General features: G+C 35.9%; 1 protein-coding gene across 1 annotated transcript; it reads right to left on the bottom strand.

Moving 5' to 3' along the window:
- Positions 1-1,441: 1,441 nt before the first annotated feature.
- tekt3 (tektin 3) lies at positions 1,442-20,880 on the bottom strand. The gene is made up of 8 exons (XM_030121991.1): positions 20,832-20,880; positions 18,112-18,712; positions 11,967-12,050; positions 11,803-11,873; positions 9,365-9,508; positions 6,179-6,401; positions 3,050-3,204; positions 1,442-1,658 (listed from the first exon to the last, which is right to left on the bottom strand). The coding sequence occupies exons 2-8, from the start codon at positions 18,679-18,681 to the stop codon at positions 1,442-1,444; spliced, it is 1,464 nt and encodes a 487-aa protein (XP_029977851.1). The 5' UTR covers positions 18,682-18,712; positions 20,832-20,880.
- Between the last annotated feature and the right edge of the window lie 441 nt (positions 20,881-21,321).

The raw sequence follows: 21,321 nt of genomic DNA, 5'->3' as shown, positions 1-21,321 counted from the left end.
GTTATTTTGGATGTGTTTATTACAATGTGTTATTAACATGTTTAAGCTAATTCGTTTATGCTAGCAGTCGGAGATGGGTTGCTAATTCTTTATGCAGGCTCATGCTAAGTTTATGTAAATTCATTGGTTGTGTTTAGGTATAATATGCCAGCCTTTGAACTAACCTTTATTCATTTATGATGTGAATGTTGTATTAGCAGTCATTTTATCTCGATGCTAACTTGAATGGGAAAATCCATAGACACGCTAATGATTAGCATTTACAGCTTAATTTAAGATTTACAACGTCTTTTTATCCAGCAATAAATGTCCACATCAGATATTTTATACTATTCATTCTTACAACAACTGAACATAAAATACTCACAGGCAAATGTTTTTGGGGCCATACAAACAGAGTGAAAGAAACGTGTCTGTTAGTTCCTTCTTATGTCCGAACTGACTACGGTAACACCGAAAAGACAAAACATACGTTAGTGCAACTTATTCTGACCACTTCAGGGCCCCTTTTGCTTGCTTTGAACAACTGAACATCACATATTATTGGGCTTATTAGTATTAGTACTTATTAGTGGGCAAAAGACTCCTGTCAATCACTCACAACTGTAAATAAACTGGTGGGGACATAAACATGGAGAAAAGTACCAGCCTTTTCCATGGACATTTTCATTTTAAATGTCTTCAAATGGTGGGGTTGAGAAGGACACAGTTGTTTGGAAGCACTGACATGTGCAACTAGAAGCACTCGGAGAGCGCAGACCTCCGCCAAGGCTGATCAGTGCCCCCCCCCCCCCCCCCCCCCGTGGCCCCCCCACCCCCGATCACCACCAAAATTTAATCATTTCTTCCTTATCCCATTTCCAACAAACCCTGAAAATTTCATCAAAATCTGTCCATAACTTTTTGAGTTATGTTGCACACTAACAGACAGACAAACAAACAGACAGACAGACAGACAAACAAACCCTGGCAAAAACATAACCTCCTTGGCGGAGGTAATTATTTTTATCACCGGAGTACTTCCAGTCTGAAATATCACTGAAAGGCAATACACGCTGTTGATGCCCCCCCCAACAACTATGCGATTAATCGCAGAAATCCACGCAATTAATCGCGATTAAAATTTTTAATCGCTGCCCAGCACTAGTAATAACATAATGTTCTAAAAGTGATGTCCTAATGTTCTAAAATACATGTTTCTGTCATATTAAATGTGTTTTTCTTGTATTTTTTATAAATACTTTTTGGATTTTTTTATTTATTTTTTGCCACTTATGGGCAAGGAACCAAATATGGTAACTTCATTGAGCTTGATTTCTTTTTAAATGTCACAAAAGTAATAAAGTCTTGTTATGTCCTCCAATAACACACTACAGTTGAACTTTAAAATTTCAGAGTATTTCTATGAGTGCCGTATAAAGGGTTAAACACAGGCTGGACTTTATGTGTAGCCGACCAGACGAGGCATGCTGGGAAAGCTCTTCCGTATGCTCATGCACTTCTCCTGGTCAAGGAACAGTGAATTAGCCTTGACGGACAGGTCATGTTCCAGGGTGACTTTGGTCTTGACCAGAGTCTGCAGTGTGTTCTCAGCCTCCATCAGCCTCTCCTGAAGTTTATAAATGGTGTCTTCGATCTCTCTCACCTCATCCACAAGTCTAAAGGAAATGACAAAAGGAAGTACTTTTGCTACTGAGGAGCCACAATAATTCAATAATTAAACACGTTCAGCAAATACATGTGAAAAATAATCTTCAAAGTATTCATATGCATGAGGATCTTCTAATAGAAACACTGTAATCTCATATTTTGCTGCTATATTGCTCAATATATACAGTTGTATGTTGCAGAAAAAAGAATTATCCCGGGAATGGAATCATCTTCCACCTTTTAAAATATTGCCCATAAAATAAATCAATATATTGTAAGACCATCAAGCAATATTACTTATTTAAAGCACATTTAAAGTTGCACATTGGTTAACAGACAGGTTTTTTGTTGAATGTTAACCTAGCCTAGCCTAGCATAAACTTATTTATATCTAGATTTATAGAGAGAAAAGATACTGGACAAGGGTTCATTCTCAGCTTTTATCTGTGTTCTATCTAGCATGTACTTATCTGTATCAACCTTTTTACATTTAAACAAATGTAAATATTTGCCGAGTTACATTTGATCACAGCTGGTTTTAGCCAGTACATCCATTTTGTATGGATTTGTATTTCTATACTATTGAAAAAAAATTATATGGCTCATTTATTGTCATTTATCTTATATTGTGAATGATATAAATGGACCAAATCAAGACACTTTATTGTTAATACTTGGTGATAATGTAAAATAATTCTAGCCATCATTATATTTCTACTTAAATGAACTATAGTTAAGGCTACAGAATGTCAATTCATGACAAAATTAGCAAAAGCATAGAGTGTTATGGTGTCAAGTGTTTTAATCTGCCTTTTTCAGGTTTGTTAAACCCAGAATAAATTATCTGATGTTTCATTTTTACACACTTCACCTTAAGTGACATCCAAGAGTAAGATGTGTCAACTTTCTCCTGTTTATATCCACAGAATGACACATTCCACCACCACAACAAACATAATCTCCACTCTAATGGACAGTGCCATATCTATATATCAATATAGATATATCTGTAGTATTAGTATAGAGTTAGCTTTTGTTTATTTCAGTAGTTTTTCTAGTACTTTAGTAGCTTATGTATATTTAATATTTTATCCTGTAGCATTTTGCACATGCCTACATTTTCAGTATTGTGTGATATTTTTTATCCAGTTTTTTTTGCACTAAGTGTTTTTGCTGCTAAAAAGAACATAGCTGCTAAACTGAATTTCATTGTTCTTGTGAAAGTGACAATAAAGATCTATTCTATTCTATTCTGTTCTATTCTATTTAAAACTGATGTATGGGTTGGAATAACCTTTTTTAACTTGCTTTCTTAACTTCTCAAATGTCACATCACACTAAAATTAAAGCCTCTATTTAATAAAATGTAAAGAGAACACCGTCTGTTCTGTGAAATGACCTGTGGTGTGGGTTGTCCCTGCAGAGCTCTACGTTGGGTCTCCGAGTTCTCTCCTCCATCCTGGTTTGGGCCACTTTCAGCGGACACTCTTTGTCTCTCAGGGCTTTTTTTAGAGACTCGATCAACATCTCAGTCTGGAAGATCTCCTGCAGAGTCTGTGTGGGGAGAAACATGAGCCACTTTTACACAGAGATCCAGGAAAAAAGGTAAGATGGTGATCCTACCTTTTTGCTACTATTGACCGATTTACCAACGTGATATCATGAATTGCGTAAATATACACACCACCTTTAATTGGCATGTTATCTGTACGTATTATAAGCTTTCCGTGTGTATGTTGACGCTGCATCAAATACCACGCGATTAGTGGTTAGGGTTAGGTTTAAGGTTAGAGTTAGCAGTTACGGATATGTAAACCAAAGATCTTGACGTAAATTGACATGTGATCAAATGGCGCTGAATAACATGCGAAAGGATGAAAATGCAGACGTATAGTACGCCAAACGCCATAAGAACTGGTGTGACACACATTGCAGTTTCATGAGATCAGTCTGTATTTCCACAGCCAAGCAAATTAGTAACAGAGGTGAGATAGGCTGGACTTGAACATAGCGGACCTGCCTTCCGGAATCAAAGGGGTGACGACGCAGCGCAGTGTGTAGCGTGATATATAACTTTTGCCTCGGAAATACCAAAAGCATAGCTTCATAGCTAACCTCTCCAGAGTCCTTATTTTATCATTTCTAGTTTACATGGCAGTTGCTATATTGTTCACCGTTCCACAAATGTTAGCATGGATAGAGTCTTCCGCCCAAAGTAACAACTTCTCGCGGATCTCAGCGTCTCCCCAGTTCGACATCTTTCTGGTTGCATTGATATGTTCGTTTACTGTACACAACCCGCGCTCATTTTTAATCCCCCCCCCCCCCAGCGCGAGGGTCGCACACGCAATATGTCATCAAATCATCACACCTTGACTGCGAAATGAGAGGGGTTCCTTTTACATAGCGTTCTAGAATCACGATTCTACCTTTATCACGCCTATGGATGGGAATCATTAAGAATTTAACGATTCCGATTCCATTATCGATATCGCTTTTCGATCTGATTCCTTATTGATTCTCTTATTGATTGTCATTGGGTGAGGGAATAAAAGAGTACAAACGGGTGTGTTTGCATTAACTGTCTTTTATATTTCCATCTCTGCACAGAAAATATAACATATACAGTACGTACAAATAATAATAATAATAACAGATGACGCCTGGCCGGTCCCGGGGGGGGGGGGGGGGGGTTAAAGTGAAAGTGAAACTAAAGAGACTTTACTAATTCCTCTATTGCCGCATTTCTACAACGTGGAACCAGTTCGACTCGGCTCGGCTTGTCTCCCGTCGTTGTGCACCTCATTTCCTTTCCCTTCTTACCTTCGGAAACTTGTATTTGAGGAGTTACGATGTTTGTTGCCCACACCGGAACCGGCCCGGCGTTCACTCTGCCGCTACATTCACAAGCGCCGCTAAGTATCGTATCAAATACATGACTTTCCTGTAAATTACTCACATGCTGTGGACAAATGTTTGAGGATATTGGAGGGATTCCACCCTTTTGAAGACATGGAAGCTTTGACAGTGTTCCAAGTAAGTGGACCTGGTGTCGTCTGTTTAGACCGTTTCTGCCTCAACGCCACATTGGCTATGTTCTGACCAAAACAATGCAGCGTACGTGTGACGTCATCGCGCATGCACAACGAAGGTGGAATCGATAAGCAGAATCGTTAAGCAGGCAGGCGACCAATTCCAAGGCATCGAGCTACTGGGAACCGGTTCTCAAAAAGAACCAGTTCTCGATTCCCATCCCTAATCACACCTCTGTTTACTACCTCCAGAGGCGCTACAAAGCCACGATAAAAGTGGGACGAAATAATCCCACCATTTTGTTAACACAGATGTCCTTCTTCTTCCCACTCTTTTTCGAGCAATACATGTTGACTTTATTTTATCATTTCTAGTGTACGTGGCTATTGCTATATTGTCTTGATCACCTTTATTAATGTATTTTCTCTGCTATTATTTAATTGTACACATAAAATGTTTTGTTTTTTCTCCTGCTAAAAACAACTAAAGGAATGAATGAATGAATAAAGGCCAAATATTCCCGTAAAAGAAGTGCTGTGTATTAGGGGCTACAGTAAATACAATTTTAACACTTAGTCACACTGGGATTAGTTCATGTTTTAAGTGTCAGACAGGTGAGAAGAAAGACCGTATGGATTGCAATGAAAGAATGTATAGCGCCTACTTCGAATCAGCTAAACACAACGCTGAACAGTGGTCTGCTCTGTCCAAACACACTCACTGTAATTTCATTTCAGTGAATCAGTGCTGCTTAGAACTGATAGTGACTGTAGTTTATTAAGGACTGGGTGCCTCACATCACTGCTGCTGTCGCTGTTGAAACCCAAGCAACGGATAATGTGGATTTATAGTGTAAACCCCAGTAATAAGAACAATGGCATCTAGTGTCATACACTGAAAGAGGAATCTTTTTACAGGATGGATATTTCTATCTTTTGACAAGAATGATTTGCAGTAAATTCATACAGTGGTTTTCATACCCTCAGCCATGTCTATGCTCGACTCTGCACAACACCGGTAACAGTTCCATTAGATTACATTTGATTTAAAGTAAGTGTTTTTATGCACCACTTATTTTTATGTGATCATCGTCTTGTGTCTCACTTTGTTTCGTCATTGCTGTTTCATCTTGTTTTAATTCCTAATTTGGTCGAAACAATTGCCCCACGAGGACAAATAAATGCCTTCAGTGTTGAATCTAAATGCAGACACAATCCGGTGTAGACGACAAATGTCCACAACAGGAAATGCAAAGGAGAATACTGATCTTAGTTCCACTTTCTGTGCAGCTGTACCATCCAGTGTTAGCTTTAGCATAGCTGCTGTTTGACAAGAGGATGTTACAAACACATGATCTCCTAAGTGGCAAATCTAGTTACCCACTGATGTAGGAGCGTGAATGGATGTTGTCATGTGATTTCCTCCCCGAGTCATACTCAAGATTCCTTTTAAGAAACAACATAATGTGTTTTCAAGTAAAGCTCGACTAATAGACCTTGGCCAGGTGCGTCTGCAGGCTGTTCTTCGCATCAGCAGTTTCTGATATGCGGTTGGTAAAGGACACATTGACAGAGTTGAACTGGCTCCACATCTCATTGGATGTGATGTTCAGGAGGATTTCTATCTCGTCCCTGAGCTTGTGGGAGGCAGCTCGTTCGCTTTGGGAGTGCAGAATGTTGTCATCTGTAAACTTCGACCACGAGTCAGGCAGAGACAGCCTATCAGAGAGAAAACACCGTCTTTAATCATCATACATACGGAAAAGACTTGGATGAAATATTTTATGTACTTTTAATTTTATCTTAACCCCTTAGCATAGTGTTTTTCAACCTTGGGGTTGGGACCCCACATGGGGTCGCCTGGAATTCAAATGGGGTCACCTGAAATTTCTAGCGATTGATACAAATAAAAATAAAAACTTACTAATAAAAAATATATGGTGAGTTGAGAGAGACAATCCCAATCCATAAAAGACATGACAAACTGTGAAGCTGAAACTGAAGCACTGTGATTCGATTTATCTTTCAAATGTTTATTGTGGTCAGTTTCAGATGCTGCAGCTCTTTCATAATTCAGAGTTTGAGTTATTGTTTGTTCAGTATTAATTGTCAGCCTTGTAAATCCAAGATGGACTGACTGTACATATCCTGACCAAAGAAAATAAAATTCTCAGTTTGTGCAGTAATCTACACCTGGCTTTTCTGCCTCCATCGATAATAATATACATTATATAGAATAAATGTTGTCTAAATTGAACTTATTTGCAACATAGTACAGCAAACTATTACATGATCAAAAACAAATGAATTTTAGCCAAAAAAAAAAAAAAAACAGTCTTTGTTTTGAATGTCTGGGGTCACCAGAAATGTGTGATGTTAAAATGGGGTCACAAGCCAAAAAAGGTTGGAAACCACTGCCTTAGCACCTGACTTTGTATTCGAGTATATGAAAAAAAAAAAAAATTAACTGTGTTTTTGCTTTCAAGCAGATGGTAATTTAAGTGAAGATTTTGGAAATTTGACTACAGCACTTAAAATAAATAGAAATTTGGGTATGATGCAAATTTGCAACAACAGGCATAATGGTCAACAGTAATGAAACAGCAATAAAACAGATTTTGCCAACTGAGGAGAGGGTTTTTATTAATGTCACAAAATGATTTTCAGTGTCCTGATTAGGTACGTATTGAAAACATGGGTGAATACATATGGAAATGTTTTGTTTGCAAATTTGTGACAGTCGACATTAACCCATAAAGACCCAGTGCTACTTTTGTGTCAGTTCCGAGATGAATTTTTTCTCTCTAATTAACCTTTCTTTAAGTGATTTATCTCCATTTATTATAATATTGTCATCTTTATTTTGTGTTTTTTCAATGAAAATCAGGTATTTTCCCATTTTTATTTTTACTGATTGGGTAGATATTCGTTTAAGCTCAAATTAAAGTTGATTGTCATAATAACAGAAACAGAGAAAAAGGAAGAAAATGGGACTTTTTCAACAAAATTTACCATTAACTGAACACAAACCAATGTGTGTCCATCCACTGTCATTGATCCAACTCCATGGGTTTTACTGGTGAATCAATGTTGTAGAAGATAATGGTGTTTCCATGGTAACTACGGAGACTCAGAACATCCAAATGGGTTATATGTGATGACCATGAAAAGATGAATAACTATATTTTACACCAATTATTTACATGTATTGATAGGATTAGTGGATCAACAGGGTTTAAACAGTTTAGATCACTGGATGTTTGGGTCTTTAGGGGTTAGTGTTAGTTCAGGGGCCACATACAATCCAATATGACCTGCAGTGAGCTGGATGATTAAAACAATAACACAATAATACAAAAATAATATCAGTTCCAAAATTTGTATGTCTAATTTCTATGTTTTAAAGTGAAAAAAGTAAAATTAAATTCTCAAAATTTTTACATCATTTAGAAAAATGTGGAAAAACATGAACAACCATGACTAAAATGAAATTTATTAAGAAAAAAAGTGCAATTTTTAACAATGTATGCCATTATTTGGCCTCAGCTTCTCATTTTCACATGTTCATTACAACTTACAGATCACAGTGGATCTACAAATACACAAAACATTTAATAACAGACAGAATTTTGGTATAGTTACTCTTAATTCTCTTAAGACACAGGTGTCAAACATGCGGCCCGGGGGCCAAAACTGACCCGCCAAAGGGTCCAACCCAGCCCGCGGGATGAATTTGCAAAGTGCAAGTTAGGGCATCAAAGTCATAAATAATATTATACTAACCTATAAATAATGACAACACCAATTTTTCTCTTTGATTTAGTGCAAAAAACATTAAATTATGAAAATGTTTACATTAACAAACTATCCTTTAACAATAAAATGTGAATAATCTGAACAAATATAAACGACCTGAAATGTCTAAAGAGAATTAAGTGCAATTTTAACAATATTCTGCCTGTTATTAAGTGTTTTTGCCTTTGTAGATCTGATCTGTAATGCATATGTATGAATGAAAAGTCAAGGCAAAATATTGATAAGATTGTACTTATATTTCTTAACAAATTTCATTTTTTTCAGGTTATTCACATCCTTTTTGTTTGGATAGTTTGTAAACATAAATATTGGCATAACTGAATGTCATTTTTTTTTTTTTTGTGCTAAAACATTTTGAAGTTGTCATTATTTATTGGCTATCATGCTATTATTTTACTGGTCCGGCCCACTTCAGATTAAATTGGGCTGAATGTGGCCCCCGGAAGAAAATGAGTTTGACACCCCTGTCTTAAGACATTTCAGGTTGGTCATATTTGTTCAGATTTTTCACATTTTTTGTAAAAGGTTAGTTTGTAAATGTTAACATTTTTGTGTAATTTTCCTTTTTTTTTTTACACTAAAACAAAGAGAAAAACTTGTGGTTTTCATTATTTATAGGTTATTATGATAGTATTTTACTGGTCTGACCACTTTAGATGGAAATGACCTAAAATTATTTTGACATCCTTGATTGTTAATCGCTTCAGTGTAATTTTTGTGTGTCACTTATTCATCCCACGGGCCGGACTGGACCCATTGGCGGACCGGATTTGGCCCCTGGGTTAAGGGGTTTGAAATCCTAAGTTGAAACTTGTTCCACACCATGGCGCTGAGGCGTATCACAAACACATATACTGTGTACTCACGAGGGGTCTAGTCTTTCAATCCCTCTGTAATATCCAATACCAGCTGAAGTGTTCCTCAGATGGTGACACCTGCCATCGATCCTTTGAGCCGTCACTTTGTCACTCATGTCTCTTTCAAGTTCATGCTGAGCGGCTCGATTTGACCTGAATAAGCAAAGGCAAGGGAAAAAAATCAATCAGATATCCATTATGAACTTGAATACATTCTAATATATGTATGTTAAGTCTATGTACTGTATTCTTACTCTCATAATTACTGTTATTTTTCTCATTTTTTATTTTTATATTGGACTGAAAATCATTCAAATCAGTCAAAAAAAAGTGGTGCCAGGCACAACAAGCCCCGCCCCTCGCACATATTTCGCCCATTATAAGTAAATTTTTAAAAATTCATAAAAAATTTGAACTTTGACCTACTGTTCCCAAACTGTAATGAGATCCATTCTAGGTCAATGGCAATCTATAAACCCAATTTGGTATGAATTCAACCAATAGTTTTGCTGCTACAGACATGTGTAATTTCTCCCATTATAAGTAAATGGGGGAAAAAAAGAGATTAAAAAAAATAAACAAAAAAATTGAAAGTTTGACTTACTTTTCCCCCAAAATGTACTGACATGTATTCTGGTGGGTCATGTATCATATCAAGACCTCTTTTGTGCATGCAGGTCACTTCAGGGTCGCATTCAGTTCATTCTCAAAACTGATAAAAGTCGCATTTAATGTGTAATATGAATGAGCACACAAAAAAATGGGATTTCACCAAAAAATCCGAATTGTGCATTAAGACCTGCTGTGTAAACATAGCCTAAGATTAGCTGTTAGATTAACTTTCAACATGGCTTTTAATTGAATGTGATAATTATTCTAGTACAGGGTGACCCAAAAAAACGGGAACTTTTTAACAATCCAATAAAACCAGGAGTGATGGAAGAAAAATATTTTATTCATAGTAATTGAAACCTTTAAACATGCCATTTAAGAAACAAGGATGGAATTTTAATTTTTTTAAAAATTACTTCCTGTAGATGGCGTCCTCCTGTACGAATGCGTTCTTGAAATCTGCTGTTGAGATTCCTCATCGACCGCTGCAACATCTCAGCTGGGATACTGTGAATTTCATCCTGAATTCTCTGTTTTAACTCATCCGGAGTTCTCGGTCGAGTCGTGTACACTTTACTCTTGAGATAGCCTCACAAGAAAAAATCACAAACGGACAAATCTGGCGATCTAGGGGGCCAGGGAACGTTACCGAATCTTGAGATCACACGGTTACCGAACAATTCTCGCACAGCCGCCAATGGTTACTAAAATGGGGGTGTGTTTACTTGCTCAAGGTCACTGTCTCACAGTGCTGCCACTTGCTCATGTCTGCCAATACACACTTCAAAAATTCGTTTTTTTGGGTCACCCTGTAATTTTTAAAAAATGAAAATTCCATCATTGTTTCTTAAATGGCATGTTTTAAGGTTTCAATTACTATGAATAAAATATTTGGTAACACTTTACTTGAAGGTCTAGTTTATAATGCATTAGGCGCACATTCTTAAGACATTATAACGCATTTATAATGCATTATAAAAGTCATTACAACAGTTTATGATCATGTAAAACAACTTATACCAATGTTAATAATGTATTATAAGTGTAGGCATAATGTATTATAAATTCAGCTTTCATAATGTTTTATACATCCATATCAAAGTGACAACAGTGTTTGTAGGAAGAATCTCAGGTCCTGGGTTACAGAACACATCAATTGTATGATATAACACAAGTATGATGACGTATGAGCAGTATCTGCTGGCTCTAAGTAAAGTGTAAGTCAAAAATTATACAAAAGTGTTCTTAGTAACTCTTTATTTTGCAAAAACAAAACATTAAAAGAACAGAGACAGTAAATAGAAGTGTTACATGTTGCTTTATACATAAATAAAAAAAATAATGTGGCAGCTCTAAATCTTTGTTAATTCAAACACATACTTTTTTTTTTTTTTATAAATATGAAATCCCTAAAAAAGATGGTTATAGGGACCAGTGACAAAACCTAACAAAAGTTCCCCACCTAAAAAACATAAATTCCTTCACACTGCTTTGGTATGGATGTATAAAACATTATGAAAGCTGAATTTATAATACATTATGTCTACACTTATAATACTTTATTAACCTTGGTATAAGTTGTTGTACATGATCATAAACTGTTGTAATGACTTTTATAATACATTATAAATGCATTATAATGTCTTATGAATGTGCGCTTAATGCATTATAAACTAGACCTTCAAGTAAAGTGTTACCAAATATTTTTCTTCCATCACTCTTGATTTTATTGGATTGTTAAAAAGTTCCCGTTTATTTGCGTAACCCTGTATTTGATTAGTAAAGTGTGAAGTGTGATCGTCTCTTAACCATATGATGTTGGTTTTTCCACTCACGCCAGCTGAGCAGTGGCTCTGTCCAGATGTCGTCTCATCCTTTCCTGACATGATTTTATGACCTCCACTTCCTTGTAGCACAGACAGTAGACACAGGGTGCAGTGTGTTTAATGTCTAATCAGAAGTCACACCTGTACAGTTTCTGCTGATGCTTGAATATTACCTTAATGAGATCTTTCTCTACATGGTCATGCACTAAATCGATGGACATCCGCTTCTCTCTGTGGTACAAACACTCTTGAGACACCTATTGACAGAGCGATCATGACTAAAACAAGACAAGATGATGATGATGATGATGATGATGATGATGATAGATGAGAGACAATGACAGCTGGCTTAGACCAGGGGTGTCAAACTCATTTTAGTTCAGGGGTCATATTCCGCTAAATTTGATCTGCAGTGGGCCGAACCAGAAAAATAATAACATAATAATATATAAATAATGACAACTCCAAATTTTTGTCTTTGTTTTAGTGCAAATAAACCCCATTAAATTATGAAAATACTTACTTTTATAAACCATCCAAAAAAAAAAAAAAAAAAACCTGAAAAACTGAAATTTAAATGTAAAAAAGTAAGAAAATTTAGTGCAATTTTAACAACATTCTGCCTCCACTTCTCATTTGTTCATGTGCATGATGGATCAGATCTACAAAGACACTAAACACTGAGGAACAGGCAGAAAAGAGTTCAGATTGGGCAGAATTTTCTACAGACATTTCAGGTTGTTCATATTTTTTCAGGTTATTCACATTTTATTGTTACAAGATAGTTTGGAAATGTAAATATTTTCATAATTTCATGTTATTTTTTGCACTACAACAAAGAAGAAAAATGTGTTAATTCTAGATTATTTTTTTGCTTAATTCAAGATTTTTTACTTAATCGAAGATTTTTTTTTTTTGCTTAATTCAAGATTTTTTTTGTAACTTAATTGAAGATTTTTTTCGCTTAATTTAAGATTTTTTTTTTACTTAAGTGAAGAGTTTTTTGGCCTAATTGAAGATTTTTTTTTTACTTAATTGAAGATTTTTTTGGCTTAATTCAAGATTTTTTGCTAAATTAGAGATTTTTTTTGTCTTAATTGAAGATTTTTTTACTTAATTGAAGATTTTTTTTTGGCTTAATTGAAGTTTGTTTTTGTTTTTTTACTTAATTGAAGATTTCGTTTTTTGGGCTTATTTCAAGATTTTTTTCCTCAATTCAAGCTAAATTTTTTTTCGCTTAATTCAATTCAAGACTGTGGAATTTTTGCACTTGGCAAAAACAACCCAGGGGCCAAACTGGACCCTTTGGTGGGCCGCATTTGGCCCCCGGGCCGCATGTTTGACACCCCTGGCTTAGACCATGACACATCATGTATCAGGCAAATAGTGTGTACACTTAAACATTTTGTGTAGAGTTGGGTAGTTTTACCCATAAAAAGCCAGAGCTACTTTTGTGGCAGTTCCAAAATAATTTTCTTTATATTTAACTTTTTTTAAGAGATTTATTATAACATTACCTTTTGTATTTTGTGTTTATTCAGTGAACATCGGGTATTTTCCTAGATTTAATTTACTGATCATGTTGATGTTCATAAAAATGCAGAGTAAGTAACTTTTTCTTCATTTTTCTCTGTTTTGATATTATTAACTTTGAATTTATTCCACATTTTCATGAACATCTACATGACCTGTGAATTACATATATATGAAAATACATGATTTACACCAAAAAATGCAAAATACAGAGGATAATATTATTTAACCCATAAGGATCCGGTGTGACATTTGTGGCAGTTCCCAAATGAATTTTTCTCTATATTTAACCATCCTTAAGTGGTTTATTACCATTTATTGTAATATCATCTTCTGTATTTTTTGTTTTTTTTTTCCAGTGAAAATCGGGTATTTTCCAACATTTAATTTACTAATCATGTAGATGTTCATAAAAGCTTAGAGTAAAGTTGAAGGTTATATCAAAAACAGAGAAAACTGAAGAAAAAGTGACCTTTTCTGCAAAATATATCATTAACTGAACATAAACCAAGTGTTTCCATCCACTGTCATTTATTAAACTCCGTGGGTTGAATGAATTCAACTGGTTGAATGGGTATTACTGGTGAATCAATGTTGTAGAAGATGAGCCAGCTTCATAGAGTAAAAGTCCTGCCATGTATTGGTTCTACTTGTTCACTTAACACAGGTGATTCCACTAGTTATCCCGTCTACCTGGATGAGGAGTTGGCACTAGATAACTTTTGCGCATTAGCTAAGATTTTTATGGAATACCCTGATATAAAGTGTTTTATGAGATGTGTAACATCTTCTTACTTCATATTTCCTTGGTCAGACCTTTATTTGTGCACTGTAATACCGGATAAGATGAGTTTACCTAAAAAATTTGAGTAAACCGGTTACCTTAAAAAGTGTAAGTAATGACTAATGAAAACTTGAGTGTATTAAACTTAAATGCTTGATTTGAATGGAAATGCTATTTTAAGTACAACACACTACATGCCAAGTTAATTTAACTGAAAATTTGTTGCAATGTCAATTGCTTCGTATAATCACTAACTTAATATCATCAGTGCATTGGACTCATTCTGAGTTGACTTAAATTAAAATCTTTTGGAATGTAAATTGCTTTATGAAATGATTCAACTTAATATATTGCAGCGTGGATGGAAGTTAAGCAGGAAGATAGCACAGTGTAATTTACCAGTATAGGAAGTGCTTTTGTTTTGGTGAGGCATAAAGATTTTAATTAAACAAGATTTTATCTAAGATGAACAGTAAAGCCATAGTTCTTCCTCTGGCTCTGACTCATGGTGCAGCTCTACAAAAATACAAAAACGAACACAAAAAGGCCAATAAACACTGACATACACACATTAAGTCCAAATTAACACTAACACCACAACCCCACTGAACCCCTGCACAGAAAAAGAACACATTTTCAACAACATGCACAATACCCACAATGCAATGCGGAGATAAAAAGGTGTGGTCATGACTAAAACTTAGTGATTTAAATCCATTCAACTGAAACTTTTTCGTACTTTTGACTATGTCTACAAATTAGTAGAATATACTTAACATTTTAAAGTAGTGTAATAAAACTTAAATCATTTAAGTACATTGTAATTGAAGCATTTTAGTAAATACAAAGTCCAGGCTTATAGTGTGATGTTCAGCTCAGGAGAAAGTAGATAAACTAGTGATTTATGTCAATACACACCTGAGCAGGAACTGATGTGAAGTATTTAAACACTTAAAGGGGGCATATTTTGCTAAACCCACTTTTATTAGTCTTTAGTGCATTTATTTGTGTATTTGGACTCTAATAGTTCAAAAAGTTTTAATTTGAACCCCCCCGGAGCTGCAAAGCTATCTTTATATTCATTTTGGTAAAAATCGAGTGGATTTCTACAACCCGCTATAATTCCTTCTTAATTTGTTGCATCTATAACTAGTTACGTCACAACATTTGCACATATAAGGTCAAGATATCCGACAAACATTTCTCCGAGTACGACATAATTGTTTAGCAGCAGCAGCGGTTGTAGTAAAAACTGAAAATATGGCCAAACTTCAAGCCAATTACTTAAAATGTTCAGTTGTTGGTTGAACGGGACAGAGCAGCACAGCCAAAAACCTAGAGGGGGCGGGGTATGAAGTGGCTCATTTGCATTTAAAGGGCCAGCACTCAAAATGACCTTTCTGGTGTCATTACTCAGAAACAGGGTTGAAGATGGACCTGTGGAGTTGAATTAATGAAGAATTCAGACCCAAGGATAGCGTTTACAGTTTATGTAGACCACAGGGAAATGTTTTAAAATGCATAATTCCATTTAACCCATATGGACCCAGTGTGACTTTTGTGTTAATTCCCAAATGAATTTTTCTCTCTATTTAAACCTTTCTTAAGTGATTTATCACCATTTATTACAATATTATCCTCTGAATTTTGCCTTTTTTTTCCAGTAAAAATCATCTATTTTCCTATATTTAACCCTTTCATGCACAGTGGTCACTACAGTGGACAGTTATTCTGCAGCTGTTCTCTTGTATATTCATGGATTTTGTTGTTTTAGTTCCATATCAACCAACACAGTGGACACTCATGCATCATCGCATACACTGCAATTCATGCCATTACTGTAACTTTGCTGTTGTTGATAAACCTGATCTGCACTAACATGTTTGAGTGTAAATCAGTAGCTTGGTATTGTTATTACAATTTTTCTTTCATATTATCTCTGTGAAGTGAGCAATGACTAGTATTAGAGGATGATAAAAAGTGAGAAAACATCAGATTAGCTGCGTTAAAATAAATATGTTGTAAATATGTTTCTTTGCTTCAAAAATTAAATGCACGGTGTCCAGCTGAGTGGACATTTTTGCAACTCCATGAAAAATAGGTTCATATAAAAATATACAATTGCATTGTTTTTTTTTAATGCCTAGAGCAGGGGTGTCAAACTCATTTTAGTTCAGGGGCCACATATAGCCTAATATGATCTAAAGTGGGCCAGACCAGTAAAATTATATAAATAATAGGATAAGAACTTTTAAATAATGTCAACTCCAAAGTTTTTTTTGTCTGTTTTTGAGTGGAAAATTCCGTAATGAAAATGTTTACATCTACGAACTGTACTTGAACGTAACATGAACAAATATCAACCTGAAAATTCTTAAGAAAAATCAGTGCAATTTTAACAATATTATGCTTTAGTTTATCATTTATACATGTGCGTCAGAACTTACAGATCACAGTGGATCTACAAATACTCAAAACATTTAGTAACAGGCAGAATATTGCTAAAATTCCACATACTTCTCTTAAGAAATTTCAGGTTATTCACATTTTTTGCAAAGGGCTAGTCTGTAAATGTAAACATTTTTGTGTAATTTTACTTTGTTTTTTACACTACAACAAAAAGAAAAATTTGTACTTTTCATTATTTATGGGTTATGATGATAGTATTTTACTGGTCTGACCCACTTGAGATTGAATTGACCTAAAATGATCCTAGCATCTTTGATTGTTGATACCTTCAGTGTAATTTCTGCATTTCACAAATTCATCCCACGGGCCAAATTAGAACCTTTGGGGGGCCGGTTTTGGCCCCCAGGCCGCATGTTTGACACCTGTGGCCTAGAGGAATAAAAACACTCAGGAAAAAAAATCCTATTTAGTGCTATTTATTGCGAGTTATTTTTTATTGTTGCTGTGATTGTTATTAGTTCGTTATTTATTATTTGATATTGGGTGGAGAGAAAGCTAGCGCACACTGTTTCATTGCCATGGTACTTGTACCCTGAATGCACATGACAAATAAACTTGAAACTTAAAACTTGACTTGAAATCTTAATTAAGGCTCTCATAATTCATGCATGAAAGGGTTAATTAATGAAGAATTCAGACCCAAGCATAGCATTTACAGTTTATGCAGACCATAGGGAAATGTTTTAAAATGCATAATTCCATTTAAAAAAGCAAAAAAAAATTACTATTTTAAAACACCAATCTACTTCAGGTAAAGAGCTGATCTTAGAAAACTGCACTAGTTTTCTTTAAATAAATATTGTATTAAATGGCCATATGTTCTCCAGTGTCATAGACTGTTTGGACACGGAAATGAGTTTAATGGCGTCATCATGTTGGACTTAATAAGTGAATATATTTGGAGAAAATGATTGATTAAGAAAATGGTCACAGGACAGAAAGGGCAAGAAAACTGTAACATGAAGATAAGTATTATAATTAAAGCTGTTCAAATATGTACGTGGAGTAATGTAATGACAGGATTGTCAAATTTGTACTCGGGGGACAAATTTACGCCCCCACTATGAGTGTCCATATCATCTGTATTCTCCAGTTTCAGTAACTGTTAGCTTTCCCTAACAAAGCTTTGTGCTATATGATCTTGGGTTAGTGAGGTGTCCATGTCATTAGACCTCCATCACCTTAGAGTCTCAATGACCAGTGATGCTTTTAGGGGCCGCTGAGGTGACCCATATAAAAGCCGGTAGGAACACTGTTGTGTGTTAAAGTGACGTCAAGTAGCTAGAGCGAGACTGTTGCTACAAGCGATTGAAGCCCGGTAGTCAAAACATGTTGCTCAGATAGTGTGAGGTGGCCTGATACATGATATGCATGAATAGAAAAATTAGTGGACTACGCTGAGACATCCCCAGGGTGTTGAAATGTCAAGGCAAATGCACATCGACCTTGGGGAAAAGTAAATATTTCCGCTCATGTTATTGAAAACAGAGGAAGCGATAAAGGAAACCAGCACATATAGATTGAAGTTTTACCTGAAGTGGCCCTTCAGTCTCTGCCAAGGCTCTCTCTAGCCTCCTCTTGACCTCGCTGAGGGCTGCTATCTCTGTTACCATGTTATCGATTTCATGGCTCAGCTCAGACTTCCAGAATACAATGTCATTGACCCGCTCACCAAGGTTTTTACTGGTCGTCTCTTGAGTTCTTCGAGTGAGCTGGTCTTTATCTTGCATCAGCCTAATTGTGTCTTTTCTCAGTCTTTCTGAGCTTTTCCTAGACGACTCAGACTCCCTGTAGTTGCTTTGGTTCGATTTATACCAGTCTTCGGGGGTGTACCGGGTGGACAGTGCCGTCCTGTTGGATGGGTAGAACATGGTTTTAGCTCGAACCAGATCGAAGTTCTCCCTCTGTAGAGCGGATTGGGGTGGAACAGTGGTGCTGCTCTTGTAGTAGCCGTTGGTCCTCCACTGGTTGGCACTGGGATTCATGACCAAGGCTGGCTGGGTGTTGCGGTAACTGGATGCCATTGTGGAGATGGCAGGGAGGAAGTGGCTGGTCTTTGGCCGAGCATATGTGGCAGTCAGAGTGGATCCAATCAGCTCCATAGTTGACTCCTTTCAATGTCCTCCTGGGTTTCTGAATCCAAGGAGAGTTAATTTCATAGGTGTTTAATTACAGATGATTCAATATGTAAAATTTATGCTATTGTGTATAATCCCTGTACAGTTGTCCCTCACTATAGCGCGGTTCACCTTTCGCGGCCTCACTGTTTCGCAGATTTCTTTTGGTGCAATTTTTCATGCTTTTTTTTTTTTACAGTATATGAACACGCATTGTGTTCTGTGTCCTGATTGGCTAAGGGACTGTAGACCATTGTCAGTCAATCTCCTCCGTGCCGTGCCGTGCCTCCTGTACAGTACAGAATGCGTTCGGCTTGCCAAATTTACATAAATGTTCGATCGCTAGCAGTGTGACTCTGAAGTGCTGTATGTTTGCAAGTTTTCTCCCCGACAAAACCCACAATGTTGACGAAACGTTCTGCACCGACAAAGTCTAAAATCTACGAAGGTTCTGAACTTTGAGAGTGTTTGAACAAGAGAGAAATGTGAGAAAATGTTAATGCCTGTCTGAGAAAAGTGTATAAAGTGTGTGGTGAGGGGTTTTACAGCCTTAATACATGTATAATAATTGTTAAAAAATAAAGCTGACTACTTTGCGGATTTCACCTATTGCGGGTTATTTTTAGAACGTAACCCCCGAGATAAACGAGGGACCACTGTAGTTTTATTACCGTAGATTTAGTCTTTTCTACAGAGGGAGTAGAGCCATGAACAGACAATTTCTTCTTGTTTCAATTTATGAAAGCTTATATTAGTGTTAAGGTCTAGGTTCATCACTTTTAGCTTTAGCTCTTTACATCTATATTTCTATATCTTAAGCAAAAATCCCATAAAAGCAAACCACAACAAATAACTGGCTTAAGGGGCCTGTTGTGTTTCTGCAGCCACCATAGAGGAGGCTGAGTTTTAGAGGAGTAATCCATTAACTGCAATCTGCAACATCACCAGTAGATGACACTAAATCTTACACACCCAACATTAAATTTTAACACTTAAAAGACTTAACTCTGAGGTAAGGTTTCATGCTTAAATTGTACATTTTATAAACTGTACATTTATAGCGACAGGTACTGAACACACAAGATAAAGTATTTTGTGTCATTAGTTGCTTTTCCATTGGACATATGCGCAAAACTTTACCGATATTTACTAAATGTCAAAAAAACAGAAGTGCATAATGTCGGTTTTTCCTTTGAATCACAAATGCGATGATTTGTTTATTTATTATCGCGAGATGACACGAGAAGTCATTCCATAAACATGACGATGAACGTAAATATGTTGAGTTTACAGATATATTCATTATTTTTACATATTTCCTCTGTGTCCTGTATTAAATTAAAAAACGATTCTGTTTCCTGGCGTGTCCACACATACCGCACCATGTTTCTTTTAAAACTCTTCTCCTTTGCTTGTTGTAACATCTGTCAACATTTGTTTTTATTCATGTGACTCTAGTTGCAGAAAAAGGTCTTTCCATTGTAGTTTTGTGTGATGTACCAATTTCGCTACACCCGAAATACCACTTCTTGCCAGTGCAAAAATTTTTAACTGAAAAACAAGAGTTTGGGCGAAATTGTCATTTTTCCATTGGGCTAATTTTTATGCGCAACTTAGATTCGCACAATTTGAGGGTCAACGGAAAAGTGACTATTATGGCTGTTGGATTAAAACTAGTAATCAAGTATGTAGTAGCAGAAGTCTTGATGAAGCACAGGATTCTGGGAGTTTTCATCATTGCTAATTAAACGCTGACACAACTCAAGCAGAAATCTTTTTTAGGGATTAATTAAGTACTTTACTAAACTTTTAGCCAGATATTCTATATTACATTATGTCATATCATGTGAATACTGACAGTATGAAACTACTAAAAAGTGACCGTATGAAATGGGTCGTTACATTAAATAAAACAGATTTTGCTGAATTTTAGGCCTACTTCATTTTTAGACAATGTGGAAATGTTATGTCATAGCTTTAACATTGAAGAAGTCATATACTTTAGTTAAACATATTTCAAATACCATAGATTTCTATAGCGTTGCTTACAAAATGCAATAGTAGAATGATTAATAAAATATAACAATCAAAATGTGACAAAAAAAAGTATTAAACTCTAAAGTAGAAAGTCTTACCTAGACAGACAGATCTTGTTGTGGTTATTCAGCGTCCTGCCTCTCAGCTGTGCTTACCTGAAAATGAGCTCAAGAACACTCTAAAGGTGAACTGGCATACATAATAGACAAGTTTGCAAGGCATTCACTGAGTTAGCCAATCGTGGTGCACAGTGCTAGGCTACAGGAGCTGGCCTGTCCAAGATTTCTGTTGACACAGAAGCAGTTGCTATTGGTTACAGGTTCTCTCTGCATGGGATTTCCAAATTAATGAAGAGCAGACACTCGTAATGTCGAGTTAATGCAGTGTACTGAATACCAGCATCTGTTTGGCTGTTGAAGAACTAAATGGTTTAAACTGTAAACAAAGAACTTTTCTGTCATGCATCCTGGCCACTGTGATCCTTCTAAATGCTGTGAATTAGTTTACATCAGCACTATTTATTGGATGCTCTTTCCATTATTCTTGGCTTTGTTGCTCTACATGTGGTTTTGATGGAAGACACTTGAA

The sequence above is a fragment of the Sphaeramia orbicularis genome, chromosome 19, assembly GCF_902148855.1.
Source record: "Sphaeramia orbicularis chromosome 19, fSphaOr1.1, whole genome shotgun sequence".
Lineage (NCBI taxonomy): Eukaryota > Metazoa > Chordata > Actinopteri > Kurtiformes > Apogonidae > Sphaeramia > Sphaeramia orbicularis.
This window is presented reverse-complemented; position numbering and strand designations above follow the sequence as displayed.